Below are 20,836 nucleotides of genomic sequence, written 5' to 3' on the forward strand. Positions count from 1 at the left end.
AAAGAATCAGTGATCCATTTTTTGACAAGTTTAATAATGAATTCTCACGAAATAGTAAAAACCAAATTAAATACATAAAATCTTAACATTACATGATCGTATGATATTAGAATTACTCAGCAGCTGGCATAGTTTAGAAATAATATTGCATGTTGTGGCTTCCACACACATACCATAAGGTACATGCACCAAGATAATGAAACAACTTTAAGTTGTGTTTTGCCATTTGCGCCATGCAACTTCAAAGTTCAAAAGTTCAAAGTTGAAAGCAAGACTTAACTTGGAATAAATTTTCTAAAAGAGACCCCAAGGTTCTCGTGATTCGTTGCGATTCACCGCACCTACGTACTCCCCGCAATAAATCTCACTATCTACAATTTCCTTTTTCAACTTTGTTTGGGTGTTCAACGTTCATGTGTGTAAGACGAATTAACTTAATTAATTAGAATTCAAACACCTTTAATTAAGTGTTATTGAAATCCAACTTTCCGTTTAGAACAGTCTTAAGTCACAACAACAACATCAACATCATCGCCAATAAAACTAACTAGTCCAGTATGGACTAGTACGTGTACATACATGGCATGCATCATGCATGCAACTCACTACCAAGTCGTGAGATGAGAATTATATCATATATCCACCATGTTCCGACCAAAAATAAAATATCAACCATGCAATGCCAAAATATTAATTGCAATTGTCTCTAACGTACAAATTAATGTAGAATGTAGACAAATATGGAAAAATAAATACAAAATGTTCCAAGTTTTAACTTGGCCGTTTGGCCGACATCAACATGCATACATGTGAAGTCTGACGATTGAAGAGTGCTAACGATCGAAGACCTGTCCAAAGCGGTTGTGTTTTACTACGGGCGTTGTGGTCTCCATATTTTCCGATAGTTTAAATTTTGAAAATTTATCTGAAATATATGATTCATCCACAGATTCCACACCACGAAAAAAGTGCAAGGTTATTCATTTTTTTATTGAAACAGTAGTAATAAGGAAACCAGCTTGCAAGCTCCTGGCGGGTCCATGACAGCTAAAAGATTAGAGACAGGACCATGCATGCAGGCATTTTGTATACCATTCGTAGTGAATTCACACTCAGCTGTGTGACCTGCGGGACCACTCTTATTAATAATGTATAGTTGCTCGATGTGGATGGCTCCACCTCTTCCTCTGAGCAAATAGAGAAACAACTTATATTTTACCGCTACATTACATTTTGTGTCAATTACACAACGATATGTTAAAAATGTATTTTGTATAATTGAAATAGAACGTCACATGACAGTTTATTTGTATTATGCAAGTTATTCCTAAGAAAATATATATGACGTTAGGAGTGAACTCAAACAATGTACCAACCGAACGCTATATTGACATACTAATCAATAAAAATCCCAAATAAAAAGTCGTGCATCTATCAGCATTTTATTTTATAGAAGCTTAGCCATTCAAGCAATCCGATGACTTAGGATTTTATACATCATTTACTCTATCTTTAACTTATTTTTCTTTTACGAACTTACGTTAATCCCATACGGCGGTTATCTCTTTTCTCTCTCCCTTCGTGTTTAGTTCCTCCCCTTCTATCTCTCTCTTTCTTCACTTCCTCCCACAGATTATTTCTATTCAGTTTCTTTTTCTTTTCAAACAAGAACACTTGTTGACAAATCCACACTGTATTTTATCAATTAGAAACAATTATGAGAATAGTTTACCTGATTGTATTATTTCTCTATGGCCTATGGATACCGTTTCCGACTTCAAACATATGAACTGAAAAATATGTGTAATTAAGAAAACCTTCTGACAATTCTATAACCCATCCCTAAAGCTATAGAATTTCTCCATACGTAGTTCGTAATTCTGAGTTTGAGGGCTTGTGGATTTTGATGGGAAAAAAAAAGAAAAAAGCACAAAGCATGTCAAAACAACATTTTATGAGAGGATATTCTGAAATGTGAAGTCTCATCGACTCTAAATGTTGGTTCGGCTGAATGGGCTGTTCCCACTAGGGATTCTGAAATCTGGAAGGGCTTCTCGTGAAAGAGGGAGGGAGTAGATCAGGAGAATGGAGGACTGTCACCGTTTAACTTTGGATATACAAATTTATCCTAAGGCTTATGTGGCTTCATTTTAATTATTGAATTGTTTAGACGGCTAAGATTATATAAAATGCGGTTAAATGCATAACATCTAAATGCAGGGCCCGAAGATCCAATCAGTAATACTTAGATCAATCACGGGTGTGCATATGGACACACGTATGTACTTACACCATTTTATGGTTCCCCGGGAAACAACTCATCAACCTGGTACTATAGTACATGTAAAATCCAGCTTCTTGAAATAACAAAGACACATGCATGCACGTAAATGTGTACGTTCCCGGGAAACAATTCATCAACATTATATTATAGTACATATATAATCCAGCTTCTTGAATTAACAAAGAAACATGCATGTGCGTAATTGTGTACGTTGTTGCGAAAACAAGTCTAAACCTAATTGGAGTCTGGATTCTGGACATGGAGGGAGCCAATGAAGGCTTATTGGGGGCAGATGCCCCCACTCAAGTAATTCGTTTGTTTAGTTGCAGACTACAATTATATAATATACACGGGTTATCTTTAAAGAAAATATATGTATCTAATATTCAACATACATTCATTCTACTTATACTCCATATCAAATATTATATGAGCAATAATGCTCTTATTCTGTCATTCAAATTGAAAAAACCCTCTCCCGTCTATCATACACTTATATTTTTCTCATCACTTTGCCAGTTTCCACTACTATATTGAAATTTTTGTAACATTGGAATTGTGATACATCATCATTTGAAACCATCTTTAATATCATATTGCGTATAACCATACTATAATAAGAGTTGTTTTAGGTTGCCCCTATTAGAAGAAATTTCTGACTCCGTCCCTGACTCTGGACATATACTAGCATTACATTACACAGAGTGATCCGGAGGAGGAGGGAAGCTAAGACTTTTGAAGCTGGTGAAGCCTCCATCGACCACCAGATTATGACCCGTCACATACTTTGCTTCATCCGATGCCAGATACACCGCAGCTTGCGCCACATCTATCTCCTCACACTTCGCACCCTTGAGCTCTCCCAGCCCATTCACTATCTCTTTAACCTGATCCTCCGGGGCCCCCGGATAAAGCTGCCCTATTTCCCGCACCACCATTGACGTCGGGATTGGACCCGGCGATATGCAATTGACTCGGATCCCGTTTCGGCACAGCTCGCTCGCCAGTGACTTCACCAGGCCAGGTATCGTAAATTTCGATATCGAGTAGGGGTGAGGGCCAAGCCCACCCAACAAGCCAGCTATACTGGACGTGCACAGTATGGAGCCTAAGCCCGCAGGTATCATGACTCGTGCCGCATGCTTTATCCCAGCAACCGCGCCCCGCACGTTGACCCGGATCACGCGGTCAAACTCCTCAAGGTTCAGGTCAACGATGCTGGGCGGGAACGCTGGGCCTGTTATTCCCGCGTTGTTGTACATTATGTCAAGTTTTCCATGACGAGCCACGGCGGTTTCTACAGCTTCAGCTATTTGGGACTCAACGGCAACGTCGCACTGGACAAAGTGGGCTGCGGGCCCCAGCTCTTTGGCGACTTGTGGACCCAGCTCAGAATCTGCGTCTGCAATGATGACGTGTGCTCCATGTCGGATGAACTCGTGGGCCGTGGCTTTCCCAAGCCCGCTAGCTGACCCTGTTATTATGGCTACCTTGCCTTGCAGCCTGCTTTTTACAAAGAAAGTGTGATTAGATTCTTAATGCATCAAAACAGATGTTAATATTATCATGTTAATATACAATGAAAAGAAAAGAAAAGAAAGGAACAACATGCGTGGTTGAATATATCAATGAAAAGACAAGATCAGTCATGTCGTTTGAAAATGCCAAACGACGTCCGATTAAGAAAATGATTATTGGGGGCGGATTGATCATTCAACTACGAAGTTGTGGATCATTTTTCCACGCCGGCAATCACCCAAAAAAGCAACACCGCCCCATTCAAAATTTGATTCATATTAATTAATATAAAGTGTGATTTGTGCGTAAAACTTTGAATAAAGAGTTGAATTTGATGCCTGATAATGATCAAAGTTGAAACGTAACATAATGTAAAAGTGGAGAATAACTTATCTACAACAAACTTGTTAAAAAAAATTAATTACAACAAAAGTCAATGTAATGGTATTTTAAAATCAGTTATACATTGTTATACATGAAAAAGATAACATACAAGACAAAAAATGATTAATTTTAAATATCAGCGTAACAGTGTTCTAGTTGTACGTAAGTTATTTTCATATAAATGAAGACATATGGTATGAATAGTTACTTTAGATCTAACCAGGGGTAGCTTAAGCTTGAGAACATTGCATGTGCTGCAGGGTGTAAATCTTCATCATTGCCAACATAATTATTAATCAAATACTCAAGTTGACCTCAATAAACTAAACTATATCATATTGAAGAGAGCAGAGAGCAAAGAGCAGAGGAATATGCCGAAATTAATTACTAGGAAATGAAATTTTAATCATGGGATCACTCATACCTCCACGTTATATGCATAATTTACTTGGAAACTGTTCAAGATGGTTATGTTTATACATATGTACTAAATAAATCCTCGCATACAGATATATATATAACATGGTATATACTTAAAATGATATAGTACTAGTGCGTAATGGGACAGAAAATAATAATGCCACAAAAACTATATATGCGCGCGACAATAATCACAATGACTAAGGTGCCGAGGTAGGAGAGATTTCCATTAACAAGAGAAGAGAAGATGGGCAAAAGAAGGAAAATTATTAATTAATATCATCTACTATGCATGCATGTTTTTGGAATCGATGGATCTGCAGCTAAAACACCAGCAGATCATATGATATAGGTACATACCTTCCATGGCCAGCTGCGCCACTCGTTGAAAAGGGCCTTGCTCGCTTACAGAGAAAAGCATTGCAGCTGATCAGCTTAAACTCTCTGAGAAGAAAACAAATATTCCACATATACATCCCTCATCAGTTTCCGTGAATTTCCAGCCCCTATATAGCTACTACTAGGGATTAGCATATATAATTGTTTTGATCATGTCAAATAGCATATATGGTATAATTGGTAAATAAGGTGTAAACTGACCTGGTTAGTGATTTGAGCATATCTGCAGCAAAGATCTGATGAATTCTGAGGATGAGAGCGAGAGAGAGAGAGAGAGTTTGTGAGAGAAAGAGCTGCTTGACCAGTGGCAGAACTCAAGGTAGCAGAAACAAGGCCCAGAATCTAATGGAGAGCTAGTAGGTACGCGTTTTCATGCACAAAGAGAGAGAGCACCAACCGAGTTGATGTTGAAGTTGAAGATGGTTTATAACATATGTGACCTGTCGTATTTAATGATCGGAAGTTAAAAAAGCACAAGGAAGCCGAGTTGTAGTTTTTAAAATAGATCGGAGTTATGCTAATTGATCAGGTTAGTGTCTCCTATTATTGCCATTCAAGTTGGAATTTTTAATTTTTAATTAAAATAATTTAAAATAGAATATCAAACATGTTACTCTTACGACATTAATTTGTATCATATTTTTAATAAATATGTGATCTACATGTGTCGTAAATCTCATATTTATTAAAAAAATGGTACAAATATAGTATAAAAATGTGGTAAATGTAAGGCAATATTTGGCTTACTGATAAGCACCCAATTCTTACTAACCCGCATGTGCCCAATAATATTGTCAAATCTCACTGAGGAATGGAGGAAAGAGGTTGTCAACTCTCATGAGGAATATTTGAATGCATGTAGTAATTAGATAACCAGATGTTTGATTGCTAGTTTAGAAAATTTTGAGAGGTACAGATGTTACAATAAAATTCGGGGCCACATACATTAGTGTGAGTAAAAATAAAATCCTCACCAATGAGTACTCAAATATTGTCCGCAAATATAGCATTGCTCATATAATATTGCATATCAAAAAAGTAAACAATAGCTTTCAAACACAAAGAAACAACTTTGGTTTCTCAATCTTTTGGGCCACTGCCACCGGCCTGCCGGGCACTTCCAAGTAGAGCAATGACAAACGCATAGTTTAATATGGAGTGTGTAGAAATCTTTGTAGATCATATGCAGTTATGTACCGAATAATAGTATATGTATATATGTACACGCATGTGTGTATATATACACCTTTAAATATATCATGTTGAAGTTGAACATTTATAGTGGATCATGAGAAATACGAAATGATATGTTATCTACACATTTCATTTTACTTCACACATATTCTTTGATATTTTCAGTCCGTTGATCTTTTTCAATTCATCCGATCTGACCGCTGAAAATTAAAAATGTGTGTAAAAAGTAAAATGAGGTGTATGAATATCACATCTCAATACGAAATGAATGGTTAGGAGGTATAAAGAATCAATGTGGGGTACTTAGGATGTAGCTAGGGTACTGCAGACTACAGTAGCTAACAAAAAATAGGAAGTAAAATAAGAAAAAATAAATTAAAAGGGAGATCAATGATCGTAAAGAAAAGAATGGTGTAATATTTATTAGTTTAAAGATGTAAATATATAATTGGATCTCAATATATATATTTAAGGAACAATTAAGCTATAATTAAGCAGATTGTTGAGGTTGTGGAGACAAACATCAGACAAGTGAGTGAAGCTACAATCTCAAAGTGCGGGATATTTGCATATTTCTTGTCTCTTAAACAAAACTTAAATTATTCCATCATGTTCTTCTTTTTGTTGGCCTCACTGCCCTTACCTTATCATGTTTTGTACACGCATACAAACAATTGATTAAACACTAATTAATTAATTAATTAATTTGTCATTAACAAACCCCAGTTATGCATGATCATTAGTAATTAAAGTAGTTCAACACTAGCAACTGGAGCAACATATGTATAATGCATGCATGCGTGGATCAATGGTATTGCATGTATTTCGTGTGCGAATATAAATACTATTACTATATGGATTATGGAGGTTGTAATGATCGATGGGTGTTAATTAAAATACGTACTGTTGCAATATAGGATTTCACATCGGTAATGTTAAAATAGTATACAATTAATATATAGGAGTTTTCACTCTTAATATCATCGAAACATTTTGTGATAAAATCTAACACGTAATAATATTGATGGTGGACATGCATAGACCTACAAAATTTCTCGCGTACTAGCTAATCTGAATATATATATTCTCTATTCTAGGATACTAGTCTAACTAGCTAGGCTTGGGTGGAGTAAGCATCAACGCCAAGCTTAATTTTGTATTGTTCATAATTATGAGAGATACGATGAAAGAGTTTGGATAGCTTAAACTTGACGATCACGGACCACACGAGGAATATGAAATGAGTAAATTCAAACTTAAAACATCTTTCAACATTTAAAAAGGGAACCATATATCACTAGTTATATGGTTTGTTATTTAGTTATGTTGCTTGTTAATGGTTGCATCTACAACCAGCTTCCATTTGATAACTATTGCGTATATGAGATCAATGAAAAATGAAAAAGGACGGAGGGGGAAAAGTGGGATGAAGAGGGACAAATGAAGGAGAATCATGCGCCCTTATCATCAAGTGACCGTTTCCATTTGGAACAAAAAAGATGATAATAAACGGGCCGATCACTAAGTGGGCCGATCACGAAGGCTTAACCAATGAGTTAAGGTCCGGTAGTCCAAGGGGGAATACGACGTCGTATGAGGCTTCCTTTGAACATACTTGATAGTTGAAGTTGATTCTTCAACAGTTGAGCTTTGATAACAGTAATTTCTGCGTTTCGTGTGAATGTTAGGAAGGGAAAGAGAGAAAAAGCGGAAGTTGTATTGACATTGATTGGGATACCATATAAGAGGTGGGGGAGGACAGGAGGGATAGCATTGTCTGTCCAGCTTTCATACTGACGTCGAACCATCCCAACATTCCTATAATACAATACTAGTTACAGTGTTGATATCATTTATACAACAAGTCAAACCACACAAAGAAGCAGAAGCGGAAGCAGATCTAATTTCACAAATCGGTGCGCCGGCAGATCTCACTTCTCTCTCTCTCTCTGTATATTGATGGGCGCCACACAGTCCGTACAAGAGGTCGAAGAGGAAGACGAAGAAGAAGAAGAGGAAGAGAACGGCATCAATGGCGAGCCCAGCATTCGAAGTGGATTGGAATTGGACAAGGATTTGATCAAGAAGGTTCTAGAACAAGAGCCCGAGATGCTTTGCCACGCATCCGCATCCCCTCTCTCCCCTCAGCTCTCCACCTTGGGCACCCCGCGCCTGGGACCCTCCATCAAGGTGTGGGATCCCTACAACGTCCTCGCTCCGCCTTCGCCTCTGCCCCTGCCTCCCGGATTCTCCCGGAGCTTCTCGTCCAATGGCATGGAGGATGACCGATTCGTCACGGAGGTGTTTTTGATTAGTCACGGCGAGTGCGAGTTGAATTTAAGGCCCGATTTGGTGGGCGGACGGTGCCCGCAGGCGGCTCTGACTCCCAATGGCAAGCGCCAGGCCAGGGCCCTGGCGGTTTTCTTGAACTCCCAGAGGGTTAGCTTCAGTGCCGTTTACTCATCTCCTCTGGATCGTGCGCGCTCCATGGCGGTTTCCGTCTGTCAGGTAATTTTTTAATTGAACTTGTTTCATGTCGTTGAAGGCTTGGAGTTTAGAATTCTGATTGTGCATTGCAAATTTTAGAAAACTGACTATGAATTATGCATCGAATTATGCCTATAGGAATTTTACTTATGTCCGAATTTCGATAATATTCACTTATCAGTGAGAGAGGGATATGTGAATTTGTCCGTCAACTATTTGCTGAATATGATTTTTTCGTTTCAAGCCTTCTAGCTTATAATTTGGTAGATTTTGCAATTGGTAACTCACGGTGCATGTAAGGATTTGTATAGCTGACAACGCATATTTGGGATGAAAAGCTTCCTCACATCGAGTTAATGGGTTTGTGGGATAGAATGAAAGCTATAAGTGCTATATGCATCACTACTGTCACGGTCCCTCGTTTGCTCGGTCACTTGACTGGTGTAGAAGCTGTCGCAGTTATGGCTCGTAGCTTTTAAGACATGGCTTCTTAGTCCAAGTAATGTGTTCTGAACTATGAATATCCAAGAATGAGTAGGAGTATAATTGGAATCAGAATCATTTTGGCAGAATATATCATGACCCTGAGTTTTTTGACTAAAAGAATTCTCTGGATTAGAAAGTCAGGTCAGGTTTGATAGTGTTCCGTTTGGTTGACTTCTCCTTCACCTCCTCCTTCTCCTTCATTAAGTTTTAGGTCCCCAACCCTTTGATTCCTTTTCTTCTTCATCAAGAATCATATAAGTGGGTTCCCCTTTCAGCTGACGATGTGACATAGACTGCTTTGTAGATATTGTTTCCAGATACGAGCAGCTAAAGAGATAATGCAAGGTATAGTGTAATACGTTTTACATGTATCTAATTAATTTTGTCGGGCTATAAATCATGCAGGAAATGAACTTTCCAGTTGGACAGATACAATCTTCAGATGCGCTTGCAGACATGAGTCAGGGGGATTGGGAGGGGTGCCCCCGATCAGAAATATACACAGCTGAACTTTTGAGCTTCATCGAAAGAGTTCAGCCTGATTTCTCTGCACCATCGGGAGAGTCACTTCGGCAAGTGGAATTTCAAGTGGTTAGTTTTTTAAACGGGACAGTCCTTGGGCTTCCTGAAAAGTCGAGAGCATTCTACTCATTCTCATCACACAATCAGAGTGAGAGTCAAGGCTTTGCACACCATAGTTCTCATGTATCAGCCAACTCAGTTCATGACCGAGAGGGGCCTTCGCTCCCTCCACCTAACTGGGATCTGCTTCACAGGCAGCGGCAGGGGCTCTTGAGGAAAAAGTCTGGTAAGAGCAGGCTACAAGTTGTGACTACAACTGGAATTCAGGAGGTTGAGGATGAAATTTCCCCCCAGGACGTCACTCACCAAAGTTCCCCGCATGATTTAAGTGGGAGAAGCTCCTCTTCTGCGTCTTGTGTTGGTATATTCAGTCATGCAGTGCCAATCAAATGTCTCCTCACAGGCATCCTTGGATGCAGCCCATTAATGTCACATAAGCTTTGCATAGAAGACTCTTCTGTGACAGTTTTACAGCATTCATGGAGAACAGGTTGGCAGATAAAGAGGTTGAATGATACTGCACACCTCAGGCTTATGTAGTGGTTAGAGACTCGGAGTATCATAACTTGTTACATTATACCGACGATGGGAAAATGAAGTTTCATTCCCGGGATCAGTAGGTCACAAAACACGATATTTTTGCATAAAATATGCAATACCCTGCCATTTGTTGTAACATTTGCTATATTTATTTCCGAATTGTTCAACTCCGCAAAAGAAGAATGAAATGTTGTTGGAGTTGGATCCTTGTATCGGGTGATTCTTTTGATTTGTAGCATTTACAGGAGATGGTGTGAAGAATCATGTATTTCCTGTATATTTTGAAGAAATTTCGTAATTCATAAACTTTGCTCATGCATTTATCAGCTATATACATTAAATCTCAGTTGGAACAATCTGAGCTGGGTTTTGGTTATGCTCTTTTCCTTTTTTATGTATGCATCCTTCTTTTTTTTCTTTTTCAGTAAGAAACATTTCAAGTGTTTTTTGGACTCAATATCTGTTAGAATTTCTATGTCCCACATCGGCCACAGAGCTTGAGAACAAGCCTTTTAAATAGAATTACCCCACTCTAACTAATACTAAGACCTTTTGTATTAAAACCCCACACCTGACAGATTGAGTAGGTGGCCAAGTAGAGATAGTATCGGTATTGTTGGAGTAGGCCCATGTTCGTCTACCCTGAAATTTAACATGGTATCAGAGCTAGGAGATGGGCCCATACATCCACATGAATGGGTGGGTCCCCTTTGGCCCCGCTCGAATGGATGTGCCCTAACATGGCTCCATGTAGGCCAACAGATGCCACGTGCATTGGCCCAATGCGAACTGGTGAGCCCCAGCTTGGCTCCACATAGTTGTCGATATGTGGAACTCCATGTGTGACCCATAAAATAGGGTCTCACGTGCGAGAGAGTGTTAGAATTCCTATGTCCCACATTGGCCATAGAGCTTGAGAATAAGTCTTTTAAATAGAATTACCACACTCTAACTAATACCGAGACTTTTTATATTAAAACCTCACACCTGACGGATTGAGCAGGTGACCAAGTGGGGACAGTATCAATATTGTTGGAATGAGTCTATGGGCCGTCTACCTGAAATTTAAGAATAACATTTTTTACTCAAAGTCCTTTAAGTTATTTTAGAGTTTGTTTAGAAGTGTTTTTAAATAAATAAAAACGCTTTTGATGAAAATGTTTTAGAAACCAATTTTTGGTAAAAATCCAAGTAGATCTTGTAAAAGCACTTGTAAGTGCTTTCTGCACTCCAAAAGTAATTCAAAATTAATTTCACAAAAACATTTTCAATTATTTTAAAAGCATTTTCAAACGAGCCAATAAAAACACTTCCAAATGAGAGGAGTTATCGAAAGTTACATGATCGTTCGGGGGTGAATTTGTATGCAAAACCATGTTAGAGAGAGAGAAAAGTAAAGAGAGAGGCAAAGGCCATGTGGTTATTTTAGACTGCTAGAGTAACTTGTCCTAGTTTCTGTAACAAGTGGCATCAGACAGGACACACACAGGTACGGTGCGTGGGTCACCAGACACCAACAACTCTCACATGGGATGGATCGTGGATTATAGATGGATGGGGCCGGCAGCTGCAGCCGACAGTTGCGAATCGCATTGCCTAACCATTTCTGACCATAAAAATAAGGCAATCCATTATGCAGCATGTTATGGCTATATCCTAGCTACAATCAGATTCCAAACGCATCACAAATATATATATATATATATATATATATATATATATAATTTTTTTTTTTTTTTCTTCCATAACTCAATTATGAGCCTTCCTCTTACCAAGCGGAGACAATTAGCATTAAACCACGAGCTAATTGGTATCTAACTTTACTTTGGCAAATAAACACGACAGGGAAAGAGAAAACAAAAAGGTTGATTTCCATAAATAAGAACAAAAGAGAATTGAAAGTGCTGCTGTCCATCCCGTGACTACAACAGACAGTCACAGATGAGGCAGTAACAGTGGCACTCACAGTGACACTCACTCACTCACTCACTCACTCACTCATCAATAGCTTGATGTGTTTATAAACATACACACACACACACACACATTGAACATCGAAGTTGAACCCCCCCCCCCCCCCCACTTCAGAGTTCAGTTCAACTAGCCTAAAATCCAGAGATATCTGTGGAAATTAATGGCTCTGTCTGTCAGTAAATTCTCTGCAATTTTATGCACAGCCATCTTGTTTGCTAATTTACATGCTCTGTGCAGGTCATCGAGTGTGGTGCCAACGATTTCAGCTTCTCCATCGGTTTTACCAAATGGAAATCCACCCAGTAACAATATGTCGTCCTTCTTCCCTTCTCCAAGTGATGAAGCTTCTAATTCCTCAGATGCATTTGCACCAGTCCCGAGCTCTGGCCAGTTCGTTGGCAAAGTTTCATCCGCCAACCCCAACTCCGACTGTCAGTGCGGTGCTCTAATGTTTGGTGCAGGGCTTTCTACCTTGTTTCTCTTCAAATTTGCCAATGCTGCGTAACTACTTGAATCAGTTGTAATTATGCCAGAGGTGTTATTAGACTCAATAAGCTCAGGTTTAGGATGAGGAACGAACGTATGGCTTGTAATTTGCTGTTTCTGTACTTTTCATGATTTTATGGATCATTTTGGTTAGTTATGCCAGAAAGAACGTCGAAAAACTGACGTGCAGTCCGTATAATCCATATTGTTGGGAATGTTCATGTTGTATCGATATTGTTGAATATTTTGGATAACACGGTGTTCCTACGTTAAAACTAACACATTATCGATGACAAATTGAGCCGGCGTTATTTGGGACTAACAGATGACGGACGTATCTGTCACAACATTTGCAATCATTTCGTTGACTAATGTGCGACTTTACAAGGGCGGCGGAAAAGCTTTCATGTCAACAGCTCCAAAAGGATCTCATATTTGCGACCAGTTTGTTTGCTCAGCGGGAATCCAAAGCCACGAAAATCCGCCGGGGGAAGAATGAATGAATGAATGAAGATTTCAAAATCGAGTTTTTGTCTCGTGAGCAGACACCAATATTCGGTCACAGTTAACAACCCCCACCTCACAACCTGGTTCAACAAATACGTCGACAAAAACGATGTCGCCTCCTGGAACTCCGTCATTGCCGACTTGGCCCGGAGCGGCGACTCCCTCGAAGCCCTCCGGGCATTTTCGTCGATGCGAAAGCTCTCCCTCAGACCAAACCGCTCCTCCTTCCCCTGCGCCATCAAATCCTGCTCGGCTTTGCTGGACCTTCACTCCGGCGAGCAAGCTCACCAGCAGGCGTTGGTCTTCGGCTTTGCGTCCGACCTCTTTGTCTCCTCTGCCCTCATCGATATGTACTCCAGGTGCGGTCGATTGACGGATGCATGGAAACTGTTCGATACAATTCCTTACAGAAATGTGGTTTCTTGGACATCCATGATCACCGGGTGTGTTCAAAACGACGCCGCCTGCCAAGCCTTGTCTCTCTTTAAAGAGTTGTTGATCGAGGACATTGACAATGAGGATGTTTCTTTAGATCCTGTTGTTCTGGTTTCTGTTCTGTCGGCTTGTTCTCGCGCATCGAGTAAGGGACTTGCCCAAAGTGTTCATGGGTTGGTGGTTAAGAGAGGTTTCGATGGGGATTTACGGGTAGGGAATACTTTGATGGATGCATATGCCAAATGCGGCGAGCTCGGTCTTGTTAGAAAGGTGTTTGATGGAATGTCCCAAAAGGATTTGGTTTCTTGGAACTCCATGATTGCAACTTATGCACAGAGTGGATTATCTTCCGAGGCATGGCAAGTCTTCTATGGGATGACAAAGGATGGTGACATCTGCTACAATGCGGTGACATTGTCTGCTTTGTTATTAGCATGTGCACATGCTGGGCCTCTGCTAGTTGGGAAGTCTATACATGATCAGGTATTCAAATTTCTCGCAAGCCCTTTATATCATATCGCATTCTGTGGAATAGGTTATTACTGTAGGCTCTCATAACTAATGCAATCTTTGGTCTTTTTGTTTATAGGTTCTGAAAAAGGGCTTGGAAGAGAATGTGATAGTGTCTACCTCTATTATCGACATGTACTGCAAATGTGGTAGAGTTGACTTGGCAAGAAAGGCATTTGATTGCATGAAGGAGAAGAATGTTAGGACATGGACCGCCATGATTGCAGGTTATGGAACGCACGGCCATGCCAAAGAAGCATTGGAGGTCTTCTATAAGATGATAAGAGATGGTGTGAAACCAAATTACATAACATTTGTGTCACTTCTAAATGCTTGCAGCCATGCTGGTCTATTAGAAGAAGGTTGGTATTGGTTTAATAACATGAGCCACGAATACGGTGTAGAACCTGGAATTGAGCACTATGGGTGCATGGTTGATCTTCTTGGACGTTCCGGTGATCTTAGCAAAGCTTATGATTTAATAAAGGGAATGAGGATCGGGCCAGATTGTGTAGTCTGGGGTTCATTTCTTGGGGCTTGCAGGGTACACAAAAATGTGACATTTGCAGAGATTTCTGCGAGGAAACTGTTTGAGCTCGACCCTCATAATTGTGGGTACTACATCTTGCTTTCAAATATATATGCCGATGCTGGGCGATGGGAAGATGTTGAGAGGATGAGAATACTGATGAAGAATCGTGGGTTGGTTAAACCTCCTGGATTCAGTTTGGTTGAACTGAGAGGTATTGTGCATTTATTTTTGGTTGGAGACAGAGAGCATCCTCAGCGTGAGAAGATTTACGAGTATCTGGAAAACCTGACAATCAAGCTGCAAGAGGTTGGCTATGCACCCAATATCAGTTCAGTTCTTCATGATGTTGATGAGGAAGAGAAGGAAATGGTCCTAAGAGTACATAGTGAGAAGCTGGCTGTTGCCTTCGGAATCATGAATTCTGTACCTGGTGCAACGATTCAGATAATCAAGAATCTCCGAGTTTGCGCCGATTGTCATACTGTTATTAAGTTGATTACAAAGGTTGTTGATCGGGAAATTGTGGTCAGAGATTCAAAGCGGTTTCATCACTTCAGGGATGGGTTGTGTTCTTGTGGAGATTATTGGTGATGGCTCTGTAAGAAGATGGCGATTGGTAAGCAAATTTGGCTCGAAGGTGTTGAGCAATATATAGCATGTAATGGCTGTATATGAATGTTATGACTAACATTCATATAATCAGTTTTGGGGAGACTGAACGCCACTTCTGATAAGATTGTTTCTGATTAACAGAAAACTGAGTAAATTATAGATCAGCCTTCACCAGGATTCTGGTCAAAAAACAGAACCACAAATCACTACTCTACCGATGGGATACTTGTCATGCTCAAAAAGATGATGGCTTACTAAGGTGATGAAGGTTTCCAAGTTCCGGAATCTACCTCTCAACGGGCTCCCTCATTTTTCACTTTCATATTCGACCGACCACATGATTCTGAGTAGTAGAATGAGGATAGGAATCAAAGCCTATAATCGAGCATCTTCAGACATTCGACAATTCCTTTGCTGTTTCCGGTGTTGCTAATGTTTTTGGATTTGTTTAGTGAACCAGAACTTCAGCATTATGCATTGGGGATTCGCAAGCGAATTCGTGAGCTATGGCGTGGAGATGAAAAGCTAGTGGAACAACCAGACCATATGTTTCATCGACTTTGTATCCACATGTAGCCTTGATCGTTCAGTTCTTCAAATAACACTCGATTTGCATTTCATTTTTCAACTCTTCATATGTTTCATTTTGATTTCTGCGGGCTGTGGACATATTTTTCAGAAGAAGTGCGTATATATAATGGAAGTTAGTGAAATTTACCGGGAAGGAAAATAACTAATGATATTTCTTTTCTAAATCAAAAGGGTGTGATACTTTGACTACGCAACCAAAGTAACGTTTGCGAATTGCCAATTTGCCAAAGGATGCTTGTGTCCCATGGAGGACTTACTTGTTCCCTGCTGATGATTAACGAAGTTTTAACATTACAATCATAACCGTTCATTTCTTTGTCATCATCTAAAGATTAATTTTGTAACAAGCCATTCAATTTGGAGATCGTTTAGTTATCCATACATATTAAACCAATCAACGTTTTAGTAACAAGTAGCATCATCATGAATCATCAATTTGTTTTATGCATACGAATGACTAAAATATCTCTAAATTGAATAATTTTTTGCATATAAGATTTTAGATGATGAAAAAGAAAAATAAACAATTTCGATTATAATGATCAAACGATAAAAATTTGTTAATTGTAAGTAGAGAAACAAGTAAGTCAAACACTAGCCTTTGCAAATTGGAAATACCATATCTATTGATTTTCCCTATACATGCCTTTCTATGGGTTGGCATTATTCATGCCTCTTCCAAGGCGTTTTCTTTTTCTGCCAGTTTCTTACATGGGCGGTGTTATCCTTTTTCATTTTCTCTACAAGATTTTCAATTTTTATCAACGGATCGAATGAATTAAAAATGACTAAATGAGATAATTTATATGTGAAATATAAAAAAGAGTATGTGTATAAAATCATCTTCTTAAATTACTATCCTTAAGCGTATGTTTACTTAATTAAATATTGAAATTATTCTGAATTTTTACTAACACATACAAAAATTTTTAAAAAAAAAATATCGTAAATACATTACTATATGCAATCAAATATTCGAAAAAAAAAACATGAATTAGATTGATTGTAACCCGAGTTGATTTTCAATTTCACTTCTCTAGTCGCCAGAGACCTTCTCGATTACTCAAAACAGCATATAATTACAGCTCATCATTCCTTGAAGAAGATCGATTCAAATGCCTACTTTGATATTTGACCAAAACAAACCTAAATTGGTACCCGAACAAATAAAAAAGAAAGAGTGAAAAGACCTAGTTTGATGGCCGCCGGGCCCAAAAATTGCCAAAAGGTCAGCCACGCTGAGTGGTATAATAGTAAATAAATGCGATCGACATGGTTATGTCATAGAGAGATTTTTCAATGTGATCGTTACACGAGGTGATACACTATGTGTTATTATATGATGGAATATGTGGGTTAAAAAGTTAATAACTTAAAATATAAATTTTTTTACCACTTACATACATATAGATGTACCATCCGTGTTCCTGTCACATGATAAAAATTCTCTCCATGTCGTGGAAATGATGCGAGGGTTGAGCTAGCGTCGGACCAATAGGCGCATAGCCAAAACCGGAATAAAAAAGGGCAAGAGGAGAGGAGAGGAGCGCCCCATTTCTAGCAAAAGCATCTGGCAGCGAGAGTTTGGGAGAGAATACCCTTCTCTCTTCTTCCGTTTCCCTCTCTCTCTCTCTCTCCTTCTTCATCTCCCAAATCTCAGAGCAATCAATCACTCTCTCTCCCATGGCTCTCTCAGACAAGCAATCGCGTAAGGCTCTGATCCCGAGCTTCCTCTATAGCTCCTCGTCCTCCATCGCGCTGGAGAAGATGCTCTACGCCAGGCCTAGCGGCGGCTTCACGCCGACTGCCACCGTCGAAGGAGTCTCCGCCAGGAAGGGCCTCGTCATTCCGTCGCCCCGCGAGCCCTTGGGGAAGATCGAGATGTACTCGCCTTCCTTCTACGCTGCCTGTACTTTTGGAGGAATTCTCAGCTGTGGTCTCACTCACACGGCCGTCACTCCCCTTGACCTCGTCAAGTGCAATATGCAGGTCAGATCCCTAGCTATTTCTTCCCCGAGCTCTTATCTCTGACTTAATTTTGATTATCTATGCTTATCATACAATTGCTTCTTTTATCTGATTAGATCTGTGCTATTTTTCTTCGGTTTTGCCCGTAACATTTCATTTGTGTATGTATCTGTGTGTGTGTGTGTGTGTGTGTGTGTGTGTGTGTGTATGTATGTATGTATGTAATTATTCGGATATCTTTCCTAAGTTCTTGGACTGTTCAGGTCTGTGATTTGTTATCCGTGGCTCACATATTGGCTGTGAATTTTGTATATTTTGGCTCTTATTTCCACTGCATCATGATCTGAACTGGATCTGAATTCCGTGGAATTTTCACAATTCTAGGGATTTTATTTAATTCTTTATTTGTGCCCTCTCGATCATGTTGTTTTATTATATTTTGAGTCTTTGATCTATTGATTTTCAGTCTAATTCTGTATCGATTGATTGCTTGGCATTCTATATTGATTCCTTCATTTTGTTATTTTGCTTTGAAAGGCTGTCAATGTAAGATATTTGTTTGGTTCATATCAGAGACATTTGTAACGTGCACATATTTCTCACTTTATTTAATGGTGAAGGTAGATAATTTGATTGATGATGCGGGTATTATTTATTGATTTTTCAGATTGATCCCGCAAAATACAAAAGCATCACATCTGGTTTTGGAGTTCTGCTCAAGGAGCAGGGGGTTAAGGGCTTTTTCAGGGGATGGGTGCCTACCCTCCTTGGTTACAGTGCTCAGGGTGCCTGCAAGTTTGGATTCTATGAATTTTTCAAGAAGTACTACTCTGACCTTGCTGGACCAGAGTTTGCTGCCAAGTACAAGACCTTGATCTACCTTGCTGGTTCTGCATCTGCTGAGGTCATTGCCGATGTTGCTCTTTGCCCCTTTGAGGCAGTAAAGGTCCGTGTGCAAACTCAGCCTGGATTTGCTAGAGGTTTGTCAGATGGACTTCCTAAGTTTGTCAGATCAGAAGGTGCTCTTGGGTAAGTTGTACTGCATCATTGTTGTAATATTTTTTATTACACACAGATGCCTGTTTTGTTTCTTTCAGTTTCAAACTAAATTACCGTCGCTAAGATTAACATGTGAATAATTTTCAATTTCAGATTGTACAAGGGTATTGTTCCACTATGGGGACGTCAAATCCCATGTAAGTTGGAAAGATTTGAATACATGACCGTCTTTATCCTGATACTCATGTGAACTGCATATGATTTGAAAGGATTATTCGATTGTATCCTGATGCACCATATGGGGAACCCCTTTTAAACATGAAAGCGATAATTTTAGAGATGCAATTGGTAACCACAAACTTGAAAGCTGTAGTTTTGAACTTTTGAATACTACTTCTATGTCATGTTTACTATTATGAAGTTTCTAAGTTGTTTTATTTCTCATCTTCCTCCATGCTTCTGCAAGTTACATGGATTGTTTGCACAATAAGCAATTGAGGTCATGATATTGTTGCATTTTTCTAGCTGTAGGTAGATTGGATGAATTTTCCGGCCACAAAAAATAGCCATATTTATGTTTTTTTGTTTTAGATATAATCTTATGATCCATGTTTACTTCTTATTTGGGTTTTGAGCCCTTCGGTGTAGCCTTCTGTTGTCATTTATTAAAACAAATATTTCTTGCTTGAAGCTTTGTGTGGGCCATGTTTAGATTTATCTTCAGCAAATTGCCTATTATATTCTACATTTTCTTTAAGAGGTTTCTGAAACTTGCCTGATAGGTGCTGAATTTGCGTACTTGCGTTTTGATGATCTTTAATCTGTATTTCTTGTTTTGGTATGCTGATTACTTACCTACTTGTTCTTTCTTGCAGACACCATGATGAAGTTTGCCTCCTTTGAGACTATTGTGGAGATGATCTATAAATATGCCATCCCTAGACCTAAGAGCGAGTGCTCCAAATCTTTGCAGCTTGGTATAAGTTTTGCTGGTGGATATGTGGCTGGTGTATTCTGTGCTATTGTATCTCATCCTGCTGACAATCTTGTCTCCTTCCTCAACAATGCCAAAGGAGCAACAGTTGGTGATGTGAGTGCTATGGTTTCTGGATTTGTTCTAGTACATTTTCTTCCTTGCTCTGTTTTGATTGTTTTGGTTTCTGGCTGTGCAGGCTGTCAAGAAGATGGGAGTGATCGGTCTCTTTACCCGTGGGCTTCCTCTTCGTATTGTCATGATTGGAACTCTTACTGGAGCTCAGTGGGGTATCTATGATGCATTCAAAGTTTTCGTCGGACTGTAAGTCATTCCTTCCTGCAACAATTTGTTTTGTTATTAGTTTATGTAAATGCATGGTTAGGTAAATTTTTGTGAATCGGTATATTTTCAGGCCAACAACTGGCGGTGCTCCCCCTCCGGTTGCTGCTGCATCCGAGCTTGCTAAGGTGTAAACCACTGGGTGATCAACCGCATCGACTTTGTTGTTTTTTGGAACTGAAAATTTGTCATAGGAAATAAGCATAGGATTGCTGAAGTTGCTTAAATGGCTTCAAACAGGAGTATTGTTTCTTTTGCATTTGGGGATGGTTTTGCTCTCATCCTCTTTTAAAAGACGTATTTGTAGTTAGATGAGGTATGAATTTGAAATTTTATGTTGGTGTTGTGGGGAGTCACCCTTTGTCGAGTGTAGGCGACAAAAAATAATGTTAGATGGGGTATTTTCTTTGCCATCCCAAAATCGAAAGGCATGGGAATTATGCCTGCATACGATTTTTGTTTATCGTTTCCAACTGAAATGATTTGAAATAGGTTCATGCTGTTCTTCGAAGGCAATTCTTGCTCCACATTTCTTGTAAGATTAAAGCGTTAACTTAATCCAATGTCGAAACATAAGTGCAAGTTTGGATTGAAGGTCAGAAATGGGAGAAAC

General features: G+C 39.2%; 4 protein-coding genes across 5 annotated transcripts; 3 read left to right on the forward strand and 1 right to left on the reverse strand.

Moving 5' to 3' along the window:
* Positions 1-2,707: 2,707 nt before the first annotated feature.
* LOC137739597 (short-chain dehydrogenase reductase 3a-like) lies at positions 2,708-5,514 on the reverse strand. Of its 2 annotated transcripts, none has more exons than XM_068479220.2 (3): positions 5,207-5,514; positions 4,967-5,050; positions 2,708-3,787 (listed from the first exon to the last, which is right to left on the reverse strand). In XM_068479220.2, the coding sequence occupies exons 1-3, from the start codon at positions 5,224-5,226 to the stop codon at positions 2,980-2,982; spliced, it is 912 nt and encodes a 303-aa protein (XP_068335321.2). In that variant the 5' UTR covers positions 5,227-5,514; the 3' UTR covers positions 2,708-2,979. The 2 variants fall into 2 exon arrangements, with proteins under 2 accessions (XP_068335321.2, XP_088555687.1); XM_088699561.1 differs by having other exon boundaries at positions 4,967-5,112; positions 5,207-5,504.
* A 2,323-nt stretch (positions 5,515-7,837) lies between these two features.
* On the forward strand, positions 7,838-10,613 carry LOC137739596 (uncharacterized). Its single transcript, XM_068479219.2, has 2 exons — positions 7,838-8,707; positions 9,578-10,613. Exons 1-2 carry the CDS (start codon positions 8,159-8,161, stop codon positions 10,292-10,294), a joined length of 1,266 nt encoding a protein of 421 aa, XP_068335320.2. The 5' UTR covers positions 7,838-8,158; the 3' UTR covers positions 10,295-10,613.
* Positions 10,614-12,200: 1,587 nt separating this feature from the next.
* LOC137739154 (pentatricopeptide repeat-containing protein At3g26782, mitochondrial-like) lies at positions 12,201-16,111 on the forward strand. Its single transcript, XM_068478663.2, has 2 exons — positions 12,201-14,179; positions 14,286-16,111. Exons 1-2 carry the CDS (start codon positions 13,262-13,264, stop codon positions 15,327-15,329), a joined length of 1,962 nt encoding a protein of 653 aa, XP_068334764.2. The 5' UTR covers positions 12,201-13,261; the 3' UTR covers positions 15,330-16,111.
* Positions 16,112-17,372: 1,261 nt separating this feature from the next.
* On the forward strand, positions 17,373-20,739 carry LOC137739152 (mitochondrial phosphate carrier protein 3, mitochondrial). The gene is made up of 6 exons (XM_068478662.2): positions 17,373-17,930; positions 18,577-18,938; positions 19,062-19,105; positions 19,784-19,998; positions 20,081-20,205; positions 20,297-20,739. Exons 1-6 carry the CDS (start codon positions 17,625-17,627, stop codon positions 20,355-20,357), a joined length of 1,113 nt encoding a protein of 370 aa, XP_068334763.2. The 5' UTR covers positions 17,373-17,624; the 3' UTR covers positions 20,358-20,739.
* The last annotated feature ends 97 nt before the right edge of the window (positions 20,740-20,836 follow it).

Source organism: Pyrus communis, chromosome 9, assembly GCF_041283825.1.
Source record: "Pyrus communis isolate YQ-2024b chromosome 9, ASM4128382v1, whole genome shotgun sequence".
NCBI lineage: Eukaryota > Viridiplantae > Streptophyta > Magnoliopsida > Rosales > Rosaceae > Pyrus > Pyrus communis.